The sequence below is a fragment of the Colossoma macropomum genome, unplaced genomic scaffold (assembly GCF_904425465.1).
Source record: "Colossoma macropomum unplaced genomic scaffold, Colossoma_macropomum, whole genome shotgun sequence".
Classification (NCBI taxonomy): domain Eukaryota; kingdom Metazoa; phylum Chordata; class Actinopteri; order Characiformes; family Serrasalmidae; genus Colossoma; species Colossoma macropomum.
In genome coordinates, this window is record NW_023494787.1 from 30,781,617 (window position 1) to 30,806,016 (window position 24,400).

Below are 24,400 nucleotides of genomic sequence, written 5' to 3' on the forward strand. Positions count from 1 at the left end.
TTTAGCAGGACACTCCAACAGCTACATCTCTGTAACAGGAGAGCCTGGTGTGAATGGGGTGTGTGTGGGTGTGTGGGTGTGTGTGTGTGTGGGGGGGGGGCGCAGTTTAATAGAGCTCATGAAGACAGCCAGCGTGTGGCCACTTCATGTGTCCATTATGAAAACACATGTATGACAATTCAAATTTATTACAGATTGATATTACAGATTACTGATTGGTTAAACTTAAATATTCATTTAAAAAACATTCTTGATGGATTGGCAATAATTATTTAGTAGTTTGCCTAATGATAAGGCTGGGTATCATGGAACCAACTGATTTACTTCAGTACTACCAAGTATTGAAAATTCTGTCTCATTCAATACCACATTTTAGTGCCTAAGTACTGACAGACATAAAACAGTGTTATAAGCGCCAGTGAGCCAATAAGCCAGTCTTTTCCAAAATCTAAAATGTTGACTGGTTAAGCAAGTTACTAACATGGGCAGCAAAAATGTGCAGCGTCTCTGAAGACCCTCACTACACTGTCTTTTTAATTTAACACTGGTGAGTACTGGAACTTTTGGAACGCATTTTTTGTAACATAAAATAATCAAAAAATAGTAAGAGTATATATTTTGTATATATGTTGTGATATCGTGACACACAAAAACTCTTCAGCCCACATGCCAGTTTATTTCCTTTTAATTCTTTCTCTGTTCTCTTACAGATGCCTGCAGCTCAACATGGCAGTACTGACTCTCACTCTCCACTCTAACTAGTACAACCCCGCACAACTAAGACTACTGGGAACCCCTAGTGGGCACTGAAGGTACTACATCCCTCCCCCTTAACAAGAACATAACACTTTATACAACTCTAACTAAAGGTACATTCACTATTACGTATTATTATGTTCTACTTATCTAGGACTTAATTGCCCTTGTAAGGCAAAGTTACATAACAAAGTCTTTTAACTTTAATGGGGCATGCCGTTCTCTCTCTGAACGACGCATAATAATAATAATAATAATAATAATAATAATAATAATAATTGTATTTATATAGCACTTTTCATGCCGGTGGCAGCTCAAAGTGCTTTACAGACAGGTGATAAAACATAGTTATAGAAGAGATCATTAGTACTTAATTAGAATCAGATGAAAATGAAGAAGATTAAATTACAAGATAAACACCACGAGACATTCAGTTTTAGTTAAATGCTAATTTAAAGAGATACATTTTTAGGTGCTTCTTAAAAGTGAGCACTGAGCTTGACTGTCTAATAAAAGGTGGAATTGAGTTCCGCAGTTTAGAAGCATAATAACTGAAAGAGGCCTCTCTAGGTTTTCTGTATTTTACAGAGGGTATCTGTAGAAGGCCACTATCTGCAGATCTTAGATTACGTGCCGGAACATAAACAGACAGACACTCTGTGATACTCACAGCAGGTGTGCTCGGAGGATCGGGCTTTGCAAGAACAATCTCTGGTTCAACATGTTGTTCGGTACAATCCTCACAGTTCTCAATTGAGGTTGGCATAGACAATTCCACAGTCTCCTGTACTGCTGCAGGTACTCTCACAGGACTTTCCATCAGCTCTCGAACTCCACCAGAACTGCGACCTCTCAGCTGATCGACATGTCTTTTCCAGGTATGCCCGTTTCCCAGGACCACTGAATAAGACAACGGACCTGTGCAATCCTTCACAACAGCTGGAATCCACTTTGGACCATATCCATAAATCCGAGCTAGAACTTCCTCTCCTCTCGTGAAACGTCTCAGTTTGTTTTGTCCATCTCGGTTTTCTTTCTGTTTCAGTTGTTTGCTTCTCACCTTGGCCTGGATGTCCGGTATAAGCAAATCAAAGGTGGACCTCAACCTTCGGGACATCATCAATTCTGCTGGTGACACCCCTGTCGCTGCATGTGGAGTTATCCGGTAGCTGAACAAAAATCTATCTATCAATCCATTTGTTATTTTTAATGCTACATCACACTACATTATATTTAACCCTACATTACATTACGTATAACTCTGTTAAATTATATTAAATCTGCATTATACTACATTACATTTAAGTCTACATTACATTACATTTAACTGTCTATTACTTTACATTATGTCCAGAATAATAACTTCACAAGAGAAAGAAAAAACCTTTTTTAAAATGCAGACACATGGTTTTATTCCAGCTCTGATGATGTGTGCTATATGTGCTATCATCACAGTGGGTAGGTGTCTAACCATTTTGAATGAGCATCCATGATGACTAGAAACATTCTTCCCATGAATGGCCCAGCATAATCTACATGGATCCTAGACTATGGAGCTTCAGGCCACTCCCATGGGTACAGTGGTGCAGTTGGTGGTGCTTTCTGGTGACACTGGCACTGGTCACATGACTGGACTGTCTTTTCTATGTCTTTGTCCATTCCAGGCCACCACATGTACGACCTAGCCAACGCTTTCATGCGAGACATGCCTGAATGTGTCTGATGAAGAGATTTTAACATCATTTCTCTCCCTTGCTGTGGTATCACTACTCTTGCTCCCAAAAGTACACAACCATCACAAGCACCTAACTCCCATCGTCTTTGGAAGTAAGGCTTCAACTGTGGTTCTACTACAGTTGGCCACCCTCTCAGCACATATCCATGTACCTGAGACAACACTGAATCCTTGGCTGTCCAGCTCTTAATCTGCCTGGAATCCACAGGAACTGAATCTACGCAATCCATCATCAGAACTTGCTCTGTTTCCTTCTCTTCTCCAGGACTCTCTGGAAGGGGTAGTCTGCTCAAAGCATCTGCATTAGAATGAAACTTCCCTGGTCTATATACAATCTGATATTCATAGGCACTCAGCAATACCGCCCACCTTTGAACTCTAGGGGAGCCCATCTGTGGTATGGCCTTCTTCTCCCCAAATAAGGCAACTAGCGGTTTGTGATCAGTGCAAATAGTGAATGTACGGCCATACAGATACTTGTGGAACTTCTTTATTCCAAAGATGATGGCTAATGCTTCCTTGTCCAGTTGTGAATATTTCTTTTCAGCTGGAGACAAAGTACGGGATACAAATCCCAGTGGACTTTCACTTCCATCTGGCATGCAGTGAGCTAACACAGCTCCCACTCCATACACTGACGCATCACACGCCAATATGAGTTCTTGGCTTGGTGAGTAATGTACCAGTCTTGTGGCTGATTCCAGTAACTGCTTGGACTCACAAAAAGCTTTCGCTTGAGCTTTACCCCACCCCCACTGTACATCCTTCTTCAACAGGGAATGCAGGGGAGCCAGCAGTATGGACAGGTTAGGCAGAAATTTCCCATAGTAATTTAAGAGGCCCAGGAAAGCTTTCAATTCTGAGACACTCTTTGGAACTGGCGCATCCACTATGGCTTGTACTTTGCTCTCCAAGGGATGCAACCCTTGTGCATCCACTCGATGGCCTAGGTACTGCACTTCTCTCTGCAAGAATGAACACTTGTCTTTCCTCAAGCGCAGTCCCGCCTTTTCCATTCTGGTTAGCACTTCCTCTAAGTTCGGTAACACTTTACTGTAGGGTGCTGTTCATAAGGCTACATGACACCTACATAAGGTTGTCCTTACAACTGACATAACCCTACATAACTGTTTATAAAGGCTTATTACAACAGGCGTCATCTGTCATCTGTTAAGGCTACTTTAGCTGACTTTGATCAAAATTGGCAAATGTAACCTTTATAGCGAATGACGCTTATTGGAACAAGCATTTATAAACAGTTATGTAGGGTTATGTCAGATGTCATGACAAGCTTATGTAGGTGTCATGTTGCCTTATGAACAGCACCCTACAGTAAAGTGTTACCCTAAGTTCTTCAAATGCTCTCATCAGCTACAGTCACCAAAATGTCATCCAGGTAAATGGCTACCTGTGGAATTCCTTGTAGAAGCCCTTCCATGACCCTCTGGAATATCACTGGTGCTGATGCCACCCATCTAAAAGTAACTGTAGATATGCATGGCTCATATCTAATTTTGTAAATTGCTTTCCACCTGACAGAGTTGCAAAAAGGTCTTTCACACAAGGTATGGGGTATTGTTCTGGTGTAGCGACTTGGTTCACAGTCAACTTGTAATCTCCACATAGCCTTATGGAACCATCTGGCTTCAAGACTGGGACAACTGGAGCAGCCCATTCTGAGTATTGCACTGGCTTGATGACTTCTTCCTTCAACAGCCTATCAATCTCTCCATTAACCTTAGCTCGCATGGCATAAGGAACAGGTCTTGGTCTGTAGAACTTAGGTTTAGCACTGGGTGACACATGTATGGTAGCTTTGGTACCTACCAAAGTTCCCAGCTCTTCCTTAAACACCACTTCATGCCACTTTAAAACTTGCTGTAGACTTGGTCTGTCTGACTTCTCTTGTATCTCTCTCACTTGTTTTACTCTCTCCCAAGGTCGACGAATCTCCTCCATCCAACTCCGGCCTAGCAAGTTTGGACCATCTCCTGCTACTATAATGAGAGGTAAAGTCTTCTTTTGATGTTGGCTGCTTACTGAGACCCATGCTTGACCCATAACCTGAATCTCTTGGCCTGTATATGTTTCCAACTTGACCTTGCTAGGGCTCAGTTTTGGAATTTCCATGTTTTCCCAAGTCTTCCTGAAACTTGCTTCATTCATTAAGGTGAGACTACACCCCGTGTCAATCATAAATTGAATGTTTTTTCCAGCTATCGCTGCTGCCCTCTATGACATTGTGGGAATTGTGAAAGTAGTGGCGAGAACTTTGCTCCCTTTCTGTTCTTCCTTGTTGTTTCCTCCGCTACATAGCCACTGACTCGCCTTGGTTCCTATCACGGGAATCAAACTTGTACCTCTGTACAATCTCACTAGGTTTGGGGTTAAAATGTTCCTTTAGCAAGGTGACTAGCTGTTCATATGTTTTCTCTTTAGGCTTTTCAGGACTGATGAGATTCCTCATGACAGTGTAGGTCTGTGCCCCAACAACACTAATAAGTATTGCTCTTCTTCTGTCTCCATTTTCTATTTCATTTGCCTCAAAGAATTGCTCAGAAACTCACAATACTCTTCCCATGTTTGACTTTTGGAGTCAAATGCGGATAATGTCCCAACTGTAGCCATAATCGTTTCTGCTTAGTCTTCTCCCCCACTCGTAGACAGAAACTCCCTTACCAGCAGTGCAGCAGCCACTCACATACAGAACTCACTCTTCCCCCACACGTCCAAACAGGAGGAATCCAACGCCATCCATGGCCAAAAAATATCCACGTCGCCAAAAAAGTGTGATATACATGTATATATATTACATTTCCTAAGTTATCCTTTTTCCAACAAAGTATTGTTGAACTTTTTTTCTGAAAAAACAACTCTCTCTCTTCGATTAATCATCCGACAGTAGATTACTCAATTTGGAAAACTAAAATTCTAGACCTCTGTTTTGACATGACAAGGTTAATTTTGGACATTTTATAGCTTTTGAGTGCAATGCTGTGCCTTAAACTTCCACCACAGATGGCTAATGTGGTTCACTGCTCAATAATAAGTTTAAATAAATAACTGTTTTGCCATTTCTGGACTTAATGAATTCACATGAAGACTCGTGACAGGACTCGAACCAGGCTTTTTCTCAGCGTTAGCCGTTTATGACGCTGTGCCGCCCTCGTGTGGCCGCGACCTGAAACTACATGAACAGAATAATGACCTGACAGTAAGCTATGATTCCACACTGTTCAATTAAAGGTGTTAGTGAATTACAACATTAACCTATTTAACAATGATTTATTCAGCAATTATTTTCCTTCACTAACAGTAATAGTACATTTGCCCGCATGTTCTCGCTGTATAAACACACTGTGACCTACTGTCAGCGAGAGTGGGTGAGAGTGGGCGAGACCGTTTGGGACCTGCAATACCTGTTGGGTAGGTTATACTCCATTACTGTGGTTGTGGCTTGGGCTGAAAAAAAGAGCTGCTCAGTGTTAAAGACAGACCCCTGAGGCTTTTTTTTTTTTACCCTTTACAGATTCAGGAATGCTGTCTTTGTGGGGCGTGTGGAGGCAGGGAGAAGACCCGAGACTACTCAGTACTTCATCACGGACAGTAAACACACAGCGCCTCCATCTGAGCAGCCCGTTTCCTCATTAGCTTATGTTAATCTTGATTGAAGGCCAGGCCGTCTCAAACCTGCCCAACAGGCACGGACACGCTTCAAAGTTACAGTTATATCAAGTGGAGCTGTTTTAGGACTCATTTCTGAGGAGAACGTGAGTGTGGTTTGTTTTCAGACACGGGTGGTGTACTGCACGGTATTCTCTTGTCGGGATTTCTGTCAGGCACATTCTTTAACTGCGCCCGTGCTCACACATTTGAATAGCTTCTATCCGCCTATCAGTGTCAAGTTTGGACAGGCAGCTCTGAGACACGCCCAGTACGTGAAACAGGTAAGATGAATCAGGAAGTTGCGCTACGACTTCGCGCAAATGTCCAACACAGTTTATCCTAACTAGCGCGGTGGTTTAGCAGCATGCAGGGCGCAGAGGCTTGACCCAAACCGTGGATTATTGTTTTTTCATGTTGGGTCTCAGGACGGTGGACTGGAGAAGATGGGTTCACTGCTCATAGGACTGCTGCTGGTGCTCGTTCCCAAAACTTCAGGTGAGTCGAGCGAGCTTTCATCAGCCATGACGGGCCATCAATCAGAGCAGAGCAGGCTGGAGAGGTTTTTCTTATCTGCCTGTTTTTACTTGTAACGTTTTAAACTGATTAAAAAATTAAATTTGTAAGTGTGAAATGAGACCATCAACATAAACAGGTGGAATGTATTTATATGTTTTTATTTTATTTGTTTATTTAACAGGGACAATACATTTCTATACATTTAATGTATAGAGGGCATCTAACTTAAGCTCATTTAATTTAATATATTCATATATAAATATATACCTTCACTCTTAAAAAAGATGCTTCTCCAAGGGCTCTTTAGTAAAGAAAATGGTTCTATGTAGAACCATGAGTTGTGCTTAAATGGTTCTTTGCATGGTGAAATGGTTCTTCAGACTTATGAACAATGTGTTGTTTATGGTTCTACATAGAGCCTTTTTGAAATTGGTTCTATATAGCACCAAACAGAGTTATTTTATTGTTACAAGAATAATTTTCAAAGAGGGTCTCTATAGGACTACATGCAACACATTCTTCATCAGTCTGAAGAATCTTTTAACCATTCAGAGAACCATTTAAGCATGTAATGGTTCTATAAAGAACCATTCCTGTTATTAAAGAGCCCTTGAAGAGTGTAGAGTGAATTTAAAGGTGCTCTGTTGACAAAAGCTATTAATTTAATCTCGACAATAAAGGGAGGTGTCCTGGAGCAGAGCCAGGTTTACAAAACGGATTTCTAAGGATTCGTTTTGTTCCCTTTTGCATAAATGCTCACCAGATTATACATGCTGTCTAATACATGCAACCCCAGGTGGATCTGGACCCTCCCTTTTGACCTAGTATTAAAATGAGGATTAGTTATGGAGAGAAATGAGGATGGCGCAACATTAATCATTAACCAGCAATCTGTTACTGTTCAGACTGAGGGCGTTGTGCTAAAACGTGCTCAGAGGCATTAACCAGTCATCATGGTGTTCCTGTGTAGCTCCTGCAAACCTACGTTCATATTAGCATAGATTAGACATGCAGATTTTCTCCTGAACATTTTAAACGTTAGATTCCATTTGACTCTGTTTGACGTTGACAGTTACACTCACAAGTTGAGTTAAACCCGCATTAGCTAATAATGATGATTAGTGGACAAACAGTATCAACCATAGACTGACATACCTGATCACCAGCAAACCCAACATATGCTGTGTTTTGGATGCTGGTATGATGGTCAACCAGCATGACAACCAGCACTAGGCCATTATAGACCAGCTTAAAGCATGGAAAGCATGCTGGCCTGTGCTGTTAGTAGCAGGGTAGTGATGGTTGTGTTTGAAATCATTCACTATTAGAGCACAATATAGTTTCAGCGATATTGTAGTGTTGTTCAAATTCTCAGCGCTAAATCTTTTGATTGTTTCTCGGTTGTTCTCCAGTTAGTTCACTATATAGCAAACAGTAGCAATAGCAAATGCTGTGTGGTGAATACTGAATGAGTAATCAAATGAACCATTCTGAGCAGAGTGAGAGAGTTCCTGTAAAATCCCATTTGACTGGTCCATTGCAATGTCCCCACCCAGCCACTGGTCGCAATATTAGGTATGCTCAAACAAAACCATAGATATGCTCCTGTTAATGGATTGGTAAATGTGGCAATATTTGCAGTGTTGCAGTCTTCACATGCATGGCACAAGGTTCTCTGCTCTGGCTCAAGTCTCTACATGTGTAGGAGAGAAGTGAATACTTCAGAGGTTTTGTAGTCTCGTCCTTTGAGAAAGCAGTAGAAATACGACACTTATATGTATATGTTGTTCCATTCAGCTTTGCCTGTGTAGGCACACTGTTTCTGTTGCTGATTTTGCGATTTGCATATGTGATAATGGTGTCCAAAATTTTTGGTTCTGCAAATGCAAATATGGGGGAAAAGCAAAGAGACATTCATAAGTCATCCTGTTTAACTGTCCCTTAACACCTAAGCCACTGCAAACAAAGGCTGTGCTCTTTGCAGTTTGGCAGTATTAAGGTGCTGATACATTCACTTTTTGTTTCTAGTTAATAGTTAGTTTATTATTTTCCATGAGCTCTACTTATCACTTTACTCTGGGCTTTTGTACCAAAACAAGTCACAATTCATTTTTACATTACCATTTTCCAACCTCTGTGTTTATCTAAAACTGGCAGTTCTTATTACTGTGGCTTGAAGACTGATATAATGATGTCTGTTCTGATTGGCTGCTCTGTATGCTGAAACACTCCTTATAACAGAGTGAACTGTAGACAATATTTATGTAGCACATCAAACTTTTTTATTTAAGAAAAGCAGGGAACATTCAGTTTTCTATTAATATATGATATGGAACCTTTTGAAGATAAAGACAGCTTTGCTTAGGCCTCCAACCCAGGATGATTAAATAAACAAACATTTTGTATAAGTTATATGTTTAGATGTTAACCAAACCAGTGTGGACAGTTCTAATCTACATTTAATCTATATGTAGATTAATCCATATCGAGGCTCAATTTGAAGAATCCTTTGACCTATTGAAGATTTGAAGTTTTAGATATGTTGTCTATAACACAATCAACAATCTAACACCAATAGTTTAATCAGAATTTATTGGAATTCATAGGCAGGATGTCTTGTAGCTTGCTGTAGGTCTATATTTGTGCCATCACTGGCATTTATGCAATCAATATCTCTCAAGTCCAGACTTGTGAGGAAGAGGTTCTCTTAAGCAATGCAGTAAAAGCTCAGGCTGAATGTAACATTTATCTCGCTTATACTCCAAGGCTGTACAACCATATTTCTAATGGACAACTTTTTACCCCTTTTAATGAATGATGTATTAGCCATCTGTCTTCCACATAGACTTCATAAAGCCGTACAGGGTGACAAACTACTTGTTGTTTCCTCTGTTCTTGTTCTAAGGTTGAGGCTAAAGCTCTGCTCTGTGCTAGCTTGAGTCTTCACAGCCACCCTCAATCACACCCTAATGTCACTGTGCACAGTTCCAGATATCCTGTTACTAAAAGGATATGATTCCGTATCCTATACCAGGGGCTGGCAACATGTGGCTCCGGAGCCGCATGTGGCTCTTCTACTGGCCTGTTGCAGCTCTATAGCAAAATTAGATATCTAGGTAAAATGGTATTAAACGCTGGAGTTTAGATATGTCAAAGTGCTTATTCACCCTTTAACCTTGGAGATTGGGGTGCAGACTGCTGATCACCATAGCAACGCAGACAACAGTCTCGTCTAGCTGGTAGCTAATGAAAAGGCAAAGAGAAAGATTTAAGATGAACATCGATAATTTGGAGATGAATGGACTTTTTTAATTTATAAGCACTCAGTTGGTTTCCTGATACGTTTAATCTGCAACGAGAAACTGTCAAACACTACAAAGTTGTGAAGCTGAAGTCAGCTTTGCATTCGCCAGCTTCTTGTTGTAATTTCCCGTTCCATCTTAATGGCACAACCATTACATTCTGGCACCTCAGGCACCATTTAAGGTGGAACGGGAAAATTTGAACAAGAAGCTGGCAAACGAGAACCTGACTTCAGCCTCGTAAAAAGTCGAATGTTAAAAGACAATTTACAAGAAACTATTCCACTTTTGCGGAAAAGTTTCCTGCCAGAAATGCAAGATAAACAGCTATAGCTGAGCTAAAGCTTAAAGCAGAGCAAAGTACGTCTGGGTTTTTGTTTGTAATATATTTTTTAGCCTATACTAGTACATTAGCACTTACTGAGACATATTTACAGCCAAGATGGTGAAACGTTACTTCAATAAATTGGTTTGATTTGTTTTTCGAAACTTGACAAAATGGCTCTTCTTAACATTTGGGTTGCCAACTCCTGTCCAGTACTATATCGTTCACCAATGCTATGCTCTCAACACATCCAGACTTTGCTGTTAACTGTGAGTTGCAAGTGCTTTTGGTTGTTAAATTTGACCAGATAAGACTGTCTAGAGTGTTAACAGTTTTTATGATTTCTTCCACACTAAAATCAGAAATTACACACTGTTAGTGAAACCTGACAGGAAGGAAGGAGCAAAACCTCAGTTCAGTTCTGCACAACTAACATTCTCAGCCTCACACTTTTAGCAAAACGCTATACACCGCCATATAAACCACCAAACACACTTTTCAACGTTAGACACAGAAATCTAACATAATGTCACTTTCTTTGACATTTCAAAGCAACACCTTTCAATATACCACACCTGGAACCAATTAACCAAACATGGCTGTCAGGTGTACAGAGACTTAGGTGCTTGATTGTAAACTCACCAATCAAGTATAGGCAATATAAACAGGTAACAGCTAAGATTTTTTTTATTCATGCTCTATTTAGAAAATGTTCTGTTCTGAATTTCAGTGCAAAATGGAAGCTTTGGAACAGATGAAGAGGAGTAAAAATCTTCATCGGTGTGCAGTACTGCTTGTTGTTTGGTTGTGCGTGTACTTTACTCTAACAGTATCTCTGAATAAAATCAAATCATTAGAACTACAGCATCAGAAAAGCAGAAATGTTAAAGGTGTTTTAGATTGAGCATAGTAGCGTGTAACTAGTTCCCACAGAATCAGATTGTGTACCACAGGCTGTAGCTCTCCACTCAATTAAGAAGACTAATGCTGTAGCCTGTTTTTTTAGCGATAGCTAGCTAGTCTAGTAGGTCTAGCAGATTTATTTTCTTTCTTAAAAGAAAGAGCTTCTGCATCTAAAGGTGTGTTTGTCGTCTGTGTGACACAGATGTATGTCTAATCTGGTGTTGCCATTTGAACCAGAGAGTCTGGTTTTGAGCCCCAGTGTCTGGTTGGTACATTTTCTAAACTTACAGTAGATTGTGCTGTACAGCTGTGTCCAAACAATGCAGCGGCATTAGATGGAATAATTAATAGAATGTTCAGTCTGCACAACACATTTTATCACAGTTTGGTTTTGAGATAGTACAATGCCACAGTGCACTGTTACTCCACTAATGATTACTTTGTCTGGTTTGGCTCCACTACTGCACAGTGCAAACCAACTGCAGTCCAGGTCATAAGCTACCTTCTGTCCATTGACAAGCTACACAAATTTAGAGTAGTGATTGTTCTGGATCTCCCTGAGCGTCTTATTGTAAATATTTAATGTAGCTGCACTTCTCACACTTTATTCTTGCCCATGAAAACATATGTAATGTAGATATTGTGAATGTGTCTTTTTTGTCTTTGTTTCTGCATATTGTGTATTAATCCAGTGGAACTTATAGCAGAAATGTCCTTGTGCACCATGTGTAAAATGTACCTTGTGTAACATGCAAATTCATTTTTCTGATACATCCTGGCAAATGGATTCTGATTTTAATCAGCTTGTTTTCTGTAGAATCAGGGAGTTTCCAGTTCCTATTTGCCTTGACACAGTAGTCAGTTATATCAGGGTATGCTGGTCGTCTATTGACCTTCTTTACATGCTGCTTAATGACCCAAGTTGTTTTGGCTCTGCTAAAATGAGCCTCCCGGTTCTCCTTCTATTAGATTGTTTTCAGGTATACGTTTTGGAACTGTTCTAACTCCAGCCATTCATGCTCTGCCTGTCCAGAATGTCTTCAGCTCACAGTCCACTCTGATGAAGTTTCTACAGTGACCTTGTCCACCTCCCTTCCCCTGGACCAGTGTAGTGTATGTGAGTTTAAAGATCAGGTTGTTGGAAACTGCATTGCCTCCCTGAAGATTAAGCCCAGTGAAAATGTCACAGTGCACTTGAACTGCACAGAACCCCACAAGGCCATCTCAGTCTTGATTGAGAGCAGAATTGGTAAGAAACATTATCTGTTCTGGTATTACAATTTAACACACACACACACACACACATATATACACACACACATACACACATCATTTTAGAACCTCTGTGAATTTGTATGTTTTCTCTAGGTCAACATAATAAGGAACAAGATAAAAAGTCAAACAGCTGATTAAAAAATAAGATAATGGCACAGTGGCTCAACATCAACATCCGATCAGTTACTGGTTGTTTTTGCAGCTTTAGTTTGACAATGTGACACCGCTGATTGTTGTTTATAGGCTCTTAATTTGTCAAACATGTCAGTTTTCTTTATTATTAAGGACACAATTGGCCAGCGTTCGATAAATACTGAATTTATAGAGATAATAATGAGGTTGTAATATATCCCATCCCTTTTACATCACTGTCAGCCTAGAACAGCACTGCTAAACATGCAGTTGCATTTGAATGTCTCTGCACATGCAGTTCATGTCATCACTAACAGCTGATCTGCTTTCCCAGTCATGCCTTTTAAGCGTATGTACTCTAACTTATTATTTGCAGAATGTACCAAAACTGATTGCACTCCTGAACGAGGCAATGTGCCAGCCTCCTTCCTCTCAGGATTCAAAAGGAAGTTTGTGTGGGAGCTGAGTGCTCCTGCACAAACGGCTTTGGCTGTGAACTTTCCTGAATACGGTCTGAAGAAGGTGGCCGAAGGGGAGACATGTGATGATGGATACAGATACATTGTGGTCATGAAAGGATCTGATGCTAAGCTACAAAGTCAGCCATACTGCAGGAATGGTTCTGCAAATGTAACACTGCCTAACCAGGCCACACTGACTCTGCTAGTCTCACAGCAAGAGGAGCTGCCCCTTAGCCTATTCACAGTGATGCCACAACCTCCCCAGAAACGTATGTACCACTTATTCCTCTACTGCTTCTGCTAGCGATGGCACGATACCACTTTTTTTTCCGATACCAGTATTGAAACATTGAGTATCAGCTGATGCCGTTACACTGTTTCATCTTTAAAAACTACTAGGCTTTAAAATGAGCAAATTTTAATTGAAGCAGTTCACTTAAGATGAGCATGTAAAAGCAGGCTATAATGCTAAAACTACTTACACTCTTCTAGCCCCCAGCTAACAATGTCATATTACACAATGTGTTTGTGTGCTAATTCAGGTTACACTGTCAGAAAAAACGGTACTGTAGACGTACATGTTAGTTTGTTTGTAACAGTATAAACAACATTAACCTGCCCTTAAAGGTACAAAACAGTCCAGTTGTTCACCTTGTATGGGTTTTAAAACATGAGTTTCTACATGCCATTTTTCAGGGAAAACTTAAAAAGGTACATATATCTACTTTTTCCTACTATTTTTAAAAAGATTAAAAATACAGTGTTTAATGTATGGAGTCAATGCAGAACCCTCTAAAATATATATTGAAATTGAATGTAGTGTACTTATGTACCCTTACTAAAGATACTGAATACATACCCTTGAGTGTACCACCCCAGTGAAAGTGTTTGTACCCTGAATGGTACACTTTTTTCCTAAAAATGTTGATTTGTTACAGGACTGAATGGGATTCTTTCTTTTTTTTCACTTTGATATTCAGTCTAGCATTTTCTGCTGAAATTGGCCTGATATTCCATATATATATATATATATATATATATACCCCCAAAATCTATTTTGTTTTTCTGACAACTCCATAAAGTAAGCATCATTTATTGTCATTACTTAATTTACTGTCATTACATAATTTTTTTTCTTTTTTATCAAAAGGAATCACAGTACCTGGTCAGTCAGTAAAGGTGACCCCTGACCCTGACACCAGGGTTATCTTCAACAGGAAGTTGGTGGGTTCTGATTGTACTGTGTGTGTGGGTGAGGGCCCCTCTCAGAGCTGTGCTGCTGAACAGACCCTCAGTGAACCTCTGACCACGACGGTGGAGTTCAGCTGCTCCAAGCCTCAGGATGTCTTCTCTGTTGAGGTCAATAGGGATCTTGGTAAGCAGTCCCAGTAACTTGTCCCAGGGGCACTGGTAAGAATGTTGGGCTCCCTGAAACTGTATGCCTTACCTGATTTCCCTTAGCAGAACCTGGGTAGATCTCATATCTTTAATCATTCATCCTTATTTCCTTTCCTTGTCGCTTTTCCTTGTATCTTAGCTCCTCCCTTCTAAGAAACAAGTAATAGATGCAAGTAAAATGTGCTCATCCGGTGACTGCACAAGGTGGAGAAACTGTAATACACACCTACATCACAAGTTGTGATAAAAAGACTTCTGTGTAAGATGCATGAGTATTTCCTCAGTCTGGAAGCTTTCTCTCATCGATTCCTCCGAGCACATTTAAAGAACTGATGCTTCCTCAAAGATGGCGCAGTACAATCAGTTTCCGAGTTGTGAGCTGGAGGAGGTAGGACGGAAAAGTCAAGGAGCAGCAATTAGAGATATGAGATCCGCCCTGTCACGACATTCAAACCAGCCACAGTATTCTTAACCCTTTATTTTATAGCCCCATAAATTCAGCTCTTATTGAGCCCGCAATAAACTGCAAATATGAATATAAGCAACATGACTGCATATCAGTATACTGTGTTGAATTCAAAAATTTGAAATGCTTCTCAGAAGTGTTGCCTCTATGCTGTCAAAACAAAACTCTGTAATGAACTGTTTTTTGACTAGTATAGCAAACTTGCATTATTCAGAACCCGCTAAAATTTCCACAAACATACTTGTTTATCAAACTATATTACATGAAATTCAGCAATAATAGAGATATTTTGGTTTATATGCATACTTTAATCAGCCCTAATGATAGAAAGAGAGGCCTGAGACAAGAGTATCCTTAGAATGCATAGCAGACACTGGACCACTTACTACTTCACCTTCACTTTCTAGGTACACAGAACGTCTTGACACAAAAACAGAGACTACTTTATACTGTTGATTTATAAGGTAAAAACTCAAAAATGCTAAAATTTGCAGTTCTGCTTCTTACAGAACATGACTTGGCTTAACACTGACCATTTACATGGGGGGTCACTAAAGGAGTGACAGAATACAAGATGCATTGCTGCTGGCACTATCTAAAACTAGTATTTAATTATTATTTAATAGATAAAGCCTTTTGATTGAGAATCTTTCAGTCATATGAAAAAAAATAGATGCAGTCTTCATGGGCCCCTGTCTCTTTGGGGCCCTTGGATTCATCCTGATCCTTCTCACATACTGTACCCCTGATGAGCAGGTAATGTTTATGAAGGCTTTACATGAGGGGACAAATGTAACTTCTATCGAGAGTGGGCACCTCAAAGCTTTTACGAAGTGTTACTATCCAAAGCCCAAAATAATTTCCGTTGTCACCTATGTCTTCCATTGTCACCAGGTAATGGATGGAAACAATTCTGAGAAGTATGGTTCTGTTCTCCACAGCTAAGTGTATATACCATTTTTCAATTTTTTCTATTTTTTTTATTTTCTCAGATTGTTCGAAGGACTGCAATTATAATACCATACATCCAGAGAGTTCCATCTTCCGAGACTTCAACAGGACCTTTACATGGGACATGAAAGTGGTACCCTCAATGGCTTTCCAGCTAGACTTCCCAACACCAGGAATGAGACAGATTCCATCATCAGATCACTGCCCTGACAAACACACCTACACAATCTTAATGTATGCACGAGCAGGAGCTGTTAGCTTGGGCACATTCTGTCGAAATGGCACCATCAGTCAGATGCAGGTTCTTTACAAAGGCCGTGTTACGCTGGAGGTTCCCAGAGACACAGACCTGATATCATCGGACTTCAAATACTCAAAAACTAGTGGTAAGCAATGGAAGTTATTGTTTTCATTTCAATTAGAGATGATGTTAATGTTTTCATTTGAATTGGATCGGAAGACTACATGTCTGATAGAAAAAATTAAGTACTGTATTTTAGTAGCCACAGTGTTGTGGTCATTTCATTGACCATGTTTTATATTTGTTACATAACTACCAGCAGTCCAGTAGTGCTCTAGTGCTTGAGTCAGCTGAGGATCTAATTCCATGATGGCTTATTGTTCATTTGTTGTTGTTGTTATTGTTAATGTTTTTGTTATTGTTGTTGTTGTTGTTGTTGTTTTTGTTATTATTATTATTATTATTATTATTATTATCATTATTATTATGTTTTAATCTTAAAAATACAGATAAATGGATGGTGATTATGTTAATGATTCACAATTTGAAGTAATTGCAGTACACTACTATAAAGGAACCATGCAATTTGAAGTACATCATAGCTACTTCCTTAGGAAAATGTGTTTAAGGAAGTAGCTGTGATGTACCTTAAATTGCATGTTTTTTGTATTCATTATTTTATGGACTGGAGCCCTGATTCAACACTGCTGATATCCGTTCTTGTTTAAATTTGAATAGATCAGATACTGAATTTTGTTGCATGTTTATAAAAATCACCATAGCCATAGCCTTCTGAATATGAGGTAATAAAAAGGTGATTTAAAGAAATTCATTAGCCATTTTAATCTTGCATAAAAGAGTTTTGTCCATATTTTAAACGTAATGTCTATAATTGTAGGTTCAGCGTCAGTAGTAGTGGATGCCACTCTGCCTCGTGGGCAAACAAACACAGACTTCTTCAGTGCCAGTGACATCCCTAGCGATTCTGTGATGAAGTGGAACTTTGTTGTACCTCCCATGCACAACTTCACCATTCAGTTCTTTCCCTACACGCCGCCGAAATGCCAAAGCAAAGAAGTGAAAGTTACATACCAGCAGCAGAACAAGGCTCCAATTGAAAAAGCTCTGACGGATGAGCAACCAGCCAATTATCAGGGAGACTTCAGCCTGTCTCTGACCAATTGTGATGCAGTGCGGAAGGCTGGTGTTGCTGGCTTCTCTCTCAGCTACAGGGTCTCTGTGTTCAGGAGTGGATATCCATGTAAGCATTGTTTTTAGTTACATGCAAAATCTGACTTTGCATCACACTGCTGTAATGTGAAATTTTCAACACAGTGTGTCTTTTATACTGGAGTCATTCAGTATGTTCTATATTTGATAAAAATTCTATAGTGTATAAATGTATTGTACAGTTCATCAGTACTAGATTCCTTTTTTAAAACTATAATATGCATATCATTCTGTTTTTGGCAGATCGTTGCACAGTCGATCTCCAGAATTTTCAAGGACTGAGTCTCCAAATAGAGAACACAAACCCAACCTCTTTCTGTGAGCTCCGCATGGACTCGGTGGTGCAGGAGAAGATTGTGGTGCCTGCAGGCTCCAAGGTCGACCTGTCCTTCCTTGACTGCCCTAGTGACGAGCTCCTTCTCACAGCCACCCAGACCATAGGTAACCATTAGAGTTTCCCTGCTTTGAATGGGAAATTGCAGCGGTAATATGGCTAATAATAAATGAAAGTGTGTTTCCAGTTAGAATGATGCTAGTTTATTCAGAAAATAGAACGTGTTTTAACAGCTGGTGTTAAGAGTACACCTCTTCCTCCTCCACATCCTCACTGACCATACCCTTAACAATCTTGTTTTCCATTTTAAAAGTCAACTTAGAATATATATCTTGGCTCTTCACTAACCTACACTCTTAAAGATGGTGCTTCAAGGGTTCTTTAGTAAAGAAAATGGTTCTGTATATATAACCCTCTGCATGATTAAACGGTTATTTGCATCATAAAATGGTTCATCAGATTGATGGAAAATGTGCTCTAGATAGTTCTAAGTAAAACCTTTTTGAAAAGAGTTCTTCTATTGTGACAAAGTCAAGCTTGTAACAATAAAAGAACCTATTTGGGTGCTATATAGAACTTCTTTAAAAAGGCTCTATATAGAACCGTCTGTAGCACGTTCATGCACACTTTACATCAATCTGAGGAGCCTTTTCATGATACAAAGAACGCTTTAATCATGCCTTTTTTTAAGAGTGTACTTAAATAATTTCTCTTGCTAATACTGGAAAAGCATCTTCTGTTTTCTAGTTCTTGTAATAATCTTGAATTATTGAAAAGTAAATTTAAATTTATTTGTTAGTGCTTTTTACAACAAACATAGTCACAAAACCGCTTTACCGAATGCACATATTTATAGGTAGCTCCCTACATAAACCTATAGGCAGGATATTTTGATAGCCTGTATCATCTTATCAGAGTGTAAATAGTAATATCAAGCTGAGTCTGTATGATACACTTGAAGTAAGGCTAAATTAACATTTTAAAACATAATAAATGATATACTCGTGCTCATGGGTAAAAAGAATTGTTAGAACACTGGGTCTAAGCCTCTAGTGAACAAGCCAAGCATGATGGTGGCTGGCTGCAAGTTTTAATACCAGTTTTTTACTGCCCTCGTCCACTTGGCCTCACCATTTCCCCTTGGGAGAATTCCCAACACTATCTTAGGGGCTGTTGTATCATTTATTAGCTCAAGTGAAGTCCATTAGATGAGCCCTTGGAGGAGCAAGAGACTGAGTGAACACACACATTGACTTCATCGTCAGAACTTCATTGTGACCTGACACATTTCCCTTTTCAACCCCCCAAAAAAAGATGGACAGAGCTGTTTATGCTGTGTTTGACTCTGCGGGTGGGAAGTTGAAACTGGGAATTGCAGCATTTTCCTCCATGCATTTGAGCTGCAAAGTGGGAAAAACTTGGCCGCCTCCATGAAAGCGAGTATTGTTAGCAACAAGTTACCCAGCTAACGTTGTGAAATGATTACTTGATGTATTTACCTTCTCAAAGCAGCAAACTTTATGGTCAGTGTTATAGGACTGTATGTTGAATGATCTAAAGCAATTATCATTGTTCATTACTGTTGATGTGGTAATTTGAAGTCATTAGCTGAGCTTAAAGTTGAGAACTCTGTCCCAACTTTCTGTAAGAATTCCAAGCTGAAGTGGGAAATTCCAAGTTACGAGCTTCAGCTGAACGCAGCAATATACCCATAAACTACTTTTAACCTCTTCAGCCCCGTGAGACCACCGGTGATTCCGAAACGCACTTCGTCATATTCTTCATAACTTTCATATTTCATAAGCTACATTCAAAAAGTGGGTGTCATATGAGAGCTATAACTGTCTTCTTTCCAGTCAAATAGGTGGGTAATGTAATTTTAAACCCTTATAATAGAAGAAGCTTAACTCACAATTTTTTTGTCTACTGAAAGTTGACCCATTTTTCCACAAATCTGAGCTATAAACAGATGGCGTCTCTTCAGTGATCTGCTCTGTAAAAATGATTTTTTATAAAAAAATACAAAGAGTGTCTAAGATTTTTGGCTTTCAGCAGTACACTGTAAGCATATAGCAATATGTCTGTGATCATAAAACACGTTCTGTTAATTTAAAAATAAATAAATAAAATAAAAATGTACATGTATTTCATGCAGTTACTGAATAATTTGCCTTACGTTTTGGTCATGTACAATTCAGATGGAAAAAACAAAATATACCCTGTTAAATGTTTCATATTTTAAAACCAAAACATTTGTTTCAGTATTGTCATATTGGGTCTGAGGTAGCAAACTGTATCTGTTGTACATGGCTTCTGATAGAACTTCATTACTTTATTCTGCTAGTTAGCATGCTAAAGGCTACACGACTAACAACAAGAAAAAGAAGGGAAATACACAGCAGTTTTGAATCAAAGTTTACAGCCAATCAAAGCCGTTGATCATAGAATATATGTACATTACACTCAAATGTAAAAATGTTTAAAAAAATGCATTACAAGATTTACATGGCTAGCTAAATAGCTTACTGATGCTAACCTAACCGAGGGCTACATTCACCATTTCCCCTTGCAATGCATTTACACTGACAAATCTACTCTTTAATGAAGTTGTGATGCACTTTTGAGTGAGGAATTTAAGTTTCTGAGGGCATTTTGAGAAAATGTTCATGTTCTGCATGTTCTTCTTCTTATTATTATTATTATTACTAATACTAATACTAGGAGTCTGCTGTTTCACGTCTCATTTTTGTCTGTTATGCTTGAAAAATTAAGACGATTTTTCAGGCCACAATACAAATAGTCCTAGTTGTACACTGTCAAGTTGATACAATGACATGGCTCCTTTTATCAGAGAAATTCTGTCACATGTGAAAGACAGTGGTGATGGACGTTATTCGTCTGCATCAGGCTTTTGATCTTGCCACAATCTTTTCACCTCATCTAATTCATTCAACCACCATCTCTTGCAGAGTGCCAGAGCTTGTCCTCGTGTTCAGTGAATGGCATTCTCCTCACCATCCCCTCTCTGGACTTCTGTCTGCCTACTCCTCTTCGCCAGTTCAAGTGGGACCTGCGTGTTCCTGAGCAAGGTTCGGTGGAGCTGAGCTCACCTCAGGGCAACCTGCACCAGTCTGTGCCGGGGCAAGAGTGTGATGGTTCTGTCTCTTTGCTAGTCTCTGACACTGATGGCTCCAATATTGGCCGTTTCTGCTACCGTAGCAACCAAGGCACCATCCAGAAGGTCCAGATCTTCTCCAATGTCACCATCTCTGCTAAGGCAGATGGGACTAAAGACCTGAGCCAACAGCAAGGATCTATCTTTAACATCTCTTTCAGGTCTGAGATCACAGGTAGAATTGAGCTTCCTTGCTTTCATAGCTAACATAAATAAAAGCTAAGCTTAGTCTTATTTCCAGTCTTAATTTTCTCGCTGTCTTTCTCCTTTTTCTTCACAGAGATGCTGATCTATACGGTGTCTCCACTTGTTTCAACTCCTGTTCTCCTTGCAACGCCCAACTGGCCTGGAGCAATGAAGTCGGACTCCACCATATCATGGATTGTCACCATTCCAGAGGAGTACAGTGCAGAGTTACTCTTTATCAACGTCTCTCAGCCTCGGTGTGACAGGAGCCACACCAGAGTGGCCATTCAGGAGATGGGCTCAAGCAAGGAGGAGAGCTTCCGGGAAGACGATCGGTTTGACAACAAATATGATATTCAGAGTAGTTTCTACCTCAACATGTCTAACTGTGAACCTGAGCATGGCACCTTCGCTGCACTCAGCAAGATCTCCCTGCAGAAGAAAACACGTAAGAAACTCACAATTTGAACGTTCCCTTATTTTTTTGATGGATCTTCACTTTTTTTTTTTTAAACACAGCAGTTTTGGGTGATTGTTACTAGCATACTACTTAATGTACTTGCTCACTTTTTCTTATTGTAGGGAAACTGCTGAGCATCATTTTGGCTGTAGTTGGAGCACTGCTGGCAGTCATGGTCATCATTCTTGCTGTAGTTTGTGTGGTAGTGAGGTAAGTCATGGGTTTGATCCGTTGCCCTGTGGATTTTGGTTGTCAACTTATGTCACGGTGTGAAAACTGTACAGTATCAATTGTGTCTCTTTTCTAAAAAGAAAAATCGACAATATAGTGTTATTTCAGTATAAGATTATATGAAGCAGCATTTACCAGTTACCCTACACCCTTAACTGAGTTGGTAAAGCACCCAAAGTCCACTTTTATAATTGTGTTACAACTGCATATCTAATTGAGTTAATGTATCTGTAAACTAGTCTTTAGCTTTGTCCTCTTTAACTCATTTAAATCTGCCACCAGAGTAGTAGGTATCATACATTCAGCACCTCCTAATAAAGTGCTAAGTGCTCACACTCTGTTCTTCCATGGTCAGGACCCCCACAGGGCAGGTATTATTTGAGTGCTGGATATTTTTGGTTAATGGACTATTCTCAGTCCAGCACTGAGGTGTTTAAAACTCCAGCAGCACTGCTGTGTCTCCACTCACACCTGTACAACACACTACCACCATCATGTCAGTGTCACTGCAGTGCTGAGAATGATCCACTAACCAAATATTACCTTCTCTCTGGTGGTCCTGTGGAGGTCCCAACGATTGAAGAACTGGGTAAGAGGTGGTTAACAAAGTACTACTTTATGATAAGTGGGGCTGATAAAATGGACAGTGAGTGTAGACAAAGAGGTGTTCCTAATAAAGTGCCCGGTGAGTGTGTATCATTTTTTATATATGTATATGTGTGTATGTTAGGATGTGTGCATGTCCAAATTGGCACAGCAAAATGTATCAACATGTGGAATATGAGCTTTCTGTGTGCTACCATGTTTTCTAAGAGGAAGAAGATTGTGTGATTTACTGCGTGTGTGTCTGAGCATGTGCACACATTTAGAACAGAAGTTGGATCGATAAGCACTTATTATTGACTGGTATAATCGGAAATCAGTTTAATCATGAAACGCTACTGACATGATGAATGTTCCTGTACATGTGTTGGCTTGATCAAAAAGGTAGTTTGCAACACATCTAAAATAAAAATCTAGATTTTGAGCTTTGTTAGATCACATGCAAAAACAGTATTGGTAAGATTAAATTGTGGAATAATCAGATATTTTTAAATTGGCGTTAAAAATTAATAAGGCCTTTCCTGGGTTTAAGTTGACTTAGAGCAGGGAAAACCCTAAACTGTACAAGGCAGAGGTACTCAAGGACCAGGACTGACTTATTCTTTCACTTGTAAAGTTACTTTTTTGGAGAAAAAAAATTTTGTTCCGGCAGTGATGGTATAAAAAAATTCACTGTCGTGCACTGGGGCATCAGTATCGATGCTTATGTTACATTCCAATTTTCCAAAATGTAAACTTTTTTCCAAAATGTAACATTTCAACACATTCAAATCTTTCTAATATTTAACTTCCTTCTTACCAACAGGAAAAAGAAGCGGCTGATCAACAGATCCTCCATCTATATTCCCAAAGGACCTGTCTCCCTTCCTGGTGATGCCAGTTTCTCAAAAAGCCGAGGGGAAAACGACTCCCCAGTGTATGCCTCTATTGATGACACCATGGTCTATGGCCATCTTTTAGCACAGGATGGCCACACAGACAGAGGGCCTGGTAATTTCAATGGCCATCAGGTGGGCACATACCGCACATTCACTGGTCCCATGGAAACGTCAATCAAAGAGAGTGGATGTGAGCTGGACTCAGGGCAAGGACCTGAGAAAGATGCTTACCGTCCTTTCCTGGCACCATCTGAGACCTTTATCCCCCCCAGACCTCGCACTCCATTGGATGCAGTGGACAGCATGGGCTGGGACCGCAGAATGGTGGATAACGAATTATATACTTTTAAGAACCCAGGTGATCCAAACCCAATCCGTTTATCTGCAGCAGAACCATTGCCTCCGCCAGAGCCTGAGGACAACTCCTGGTCTGAATCTGATGAAGCTGAGCCACACTACGACATGCCCGACATGTAATGCTGGATGGAGGAAAGGAGGATATAAATTGTGGAATAGAGGTTCTGATCCACGATTCGCTTGTACAGGTCAGGCCCTGATGGGCAAAGTGTTTGTCCTGCCATTCGTGAATATTATAAAATGAAGCAGCGTTCACCTGCCTGTGCTGAACATCACTGGAAGCACATATTCAGACATGTATGTTTGCTTCATTTGAAATTTTAAAGACACTTAAAAATTAAGCAGATCTTTCTGCATCAGCAAAAGGTTTTATGTTTTAAATGCAAGTCTGCTGACTTAGATTTTATGGACTCCTAAGCTGTTTATGTTGCATGTTATTCATATACAATGAGAACAGAGATGGTGGATGGACACGTGGGATTTCCAAAATCATCATACCAAAAGCATCTTAATGATGGAGAACTTTTGCTTACTTGTACATATTTAGTGTCCACTAACACTTTTTTGACAAATGTCATAATTTCTGGTGTTTGTATATGCCCTTTGTCTGAACCCAAAGGTTCAAATACATTTTATTTATCTTTTGAAATTCCTGGTAATGTATATTTCTCCCATCCTTTTAAGTAATAAATTTTTAGGTATTTAAGGAGCTGTGTTACACTTGGTGTTACTTTTTTGTAGATTTTAAACTCAAAATCACTACAAGTTTTTGGTAGAGAATATATTGATAATGTTCATGATGTTGGACATGAATTTGTT

The 24,400-nt window shown here is 39.7% G+C and overlaps 1 protein-coding gene across 1 annotated transcript; it reads left to right on the plus strand.

Moving 5' to 3' along the window:
• The first annotated feature begins 6,020 nt into the window (after positions 1-6,020).
• Positions 6,021-24,384, plus strand: cdcp1b (CUB domain containing protein 1b). Its single transcript, XM_036566887.1, has 11 exons — positions 6,021-6,652; positions 12,237-12,452; positions 12,987-13,340; positions 14,222-14,446; positions 15,928-16,272; positions 17,026-17,388; positions 17,601-17,798; positions 20,661-21,041; positions 21,147-21,500; positions 21,635-21,722; positions 23,152-24,384. Exons 1-11 carry the CDS (start codon positions 6,601-6,603, stop codon positions 23,699-23,701), a joined length of 3,126 nt encoding a protein of 1,041 aa, XP_036422780.1. The 5' UTR covers positions 6,021-6,600; the 3' UTR covers positions 23,702-24,384.
• The last annotated feature ends 16 nt before the right edge of the window (positions 24,385-24,400 follow it).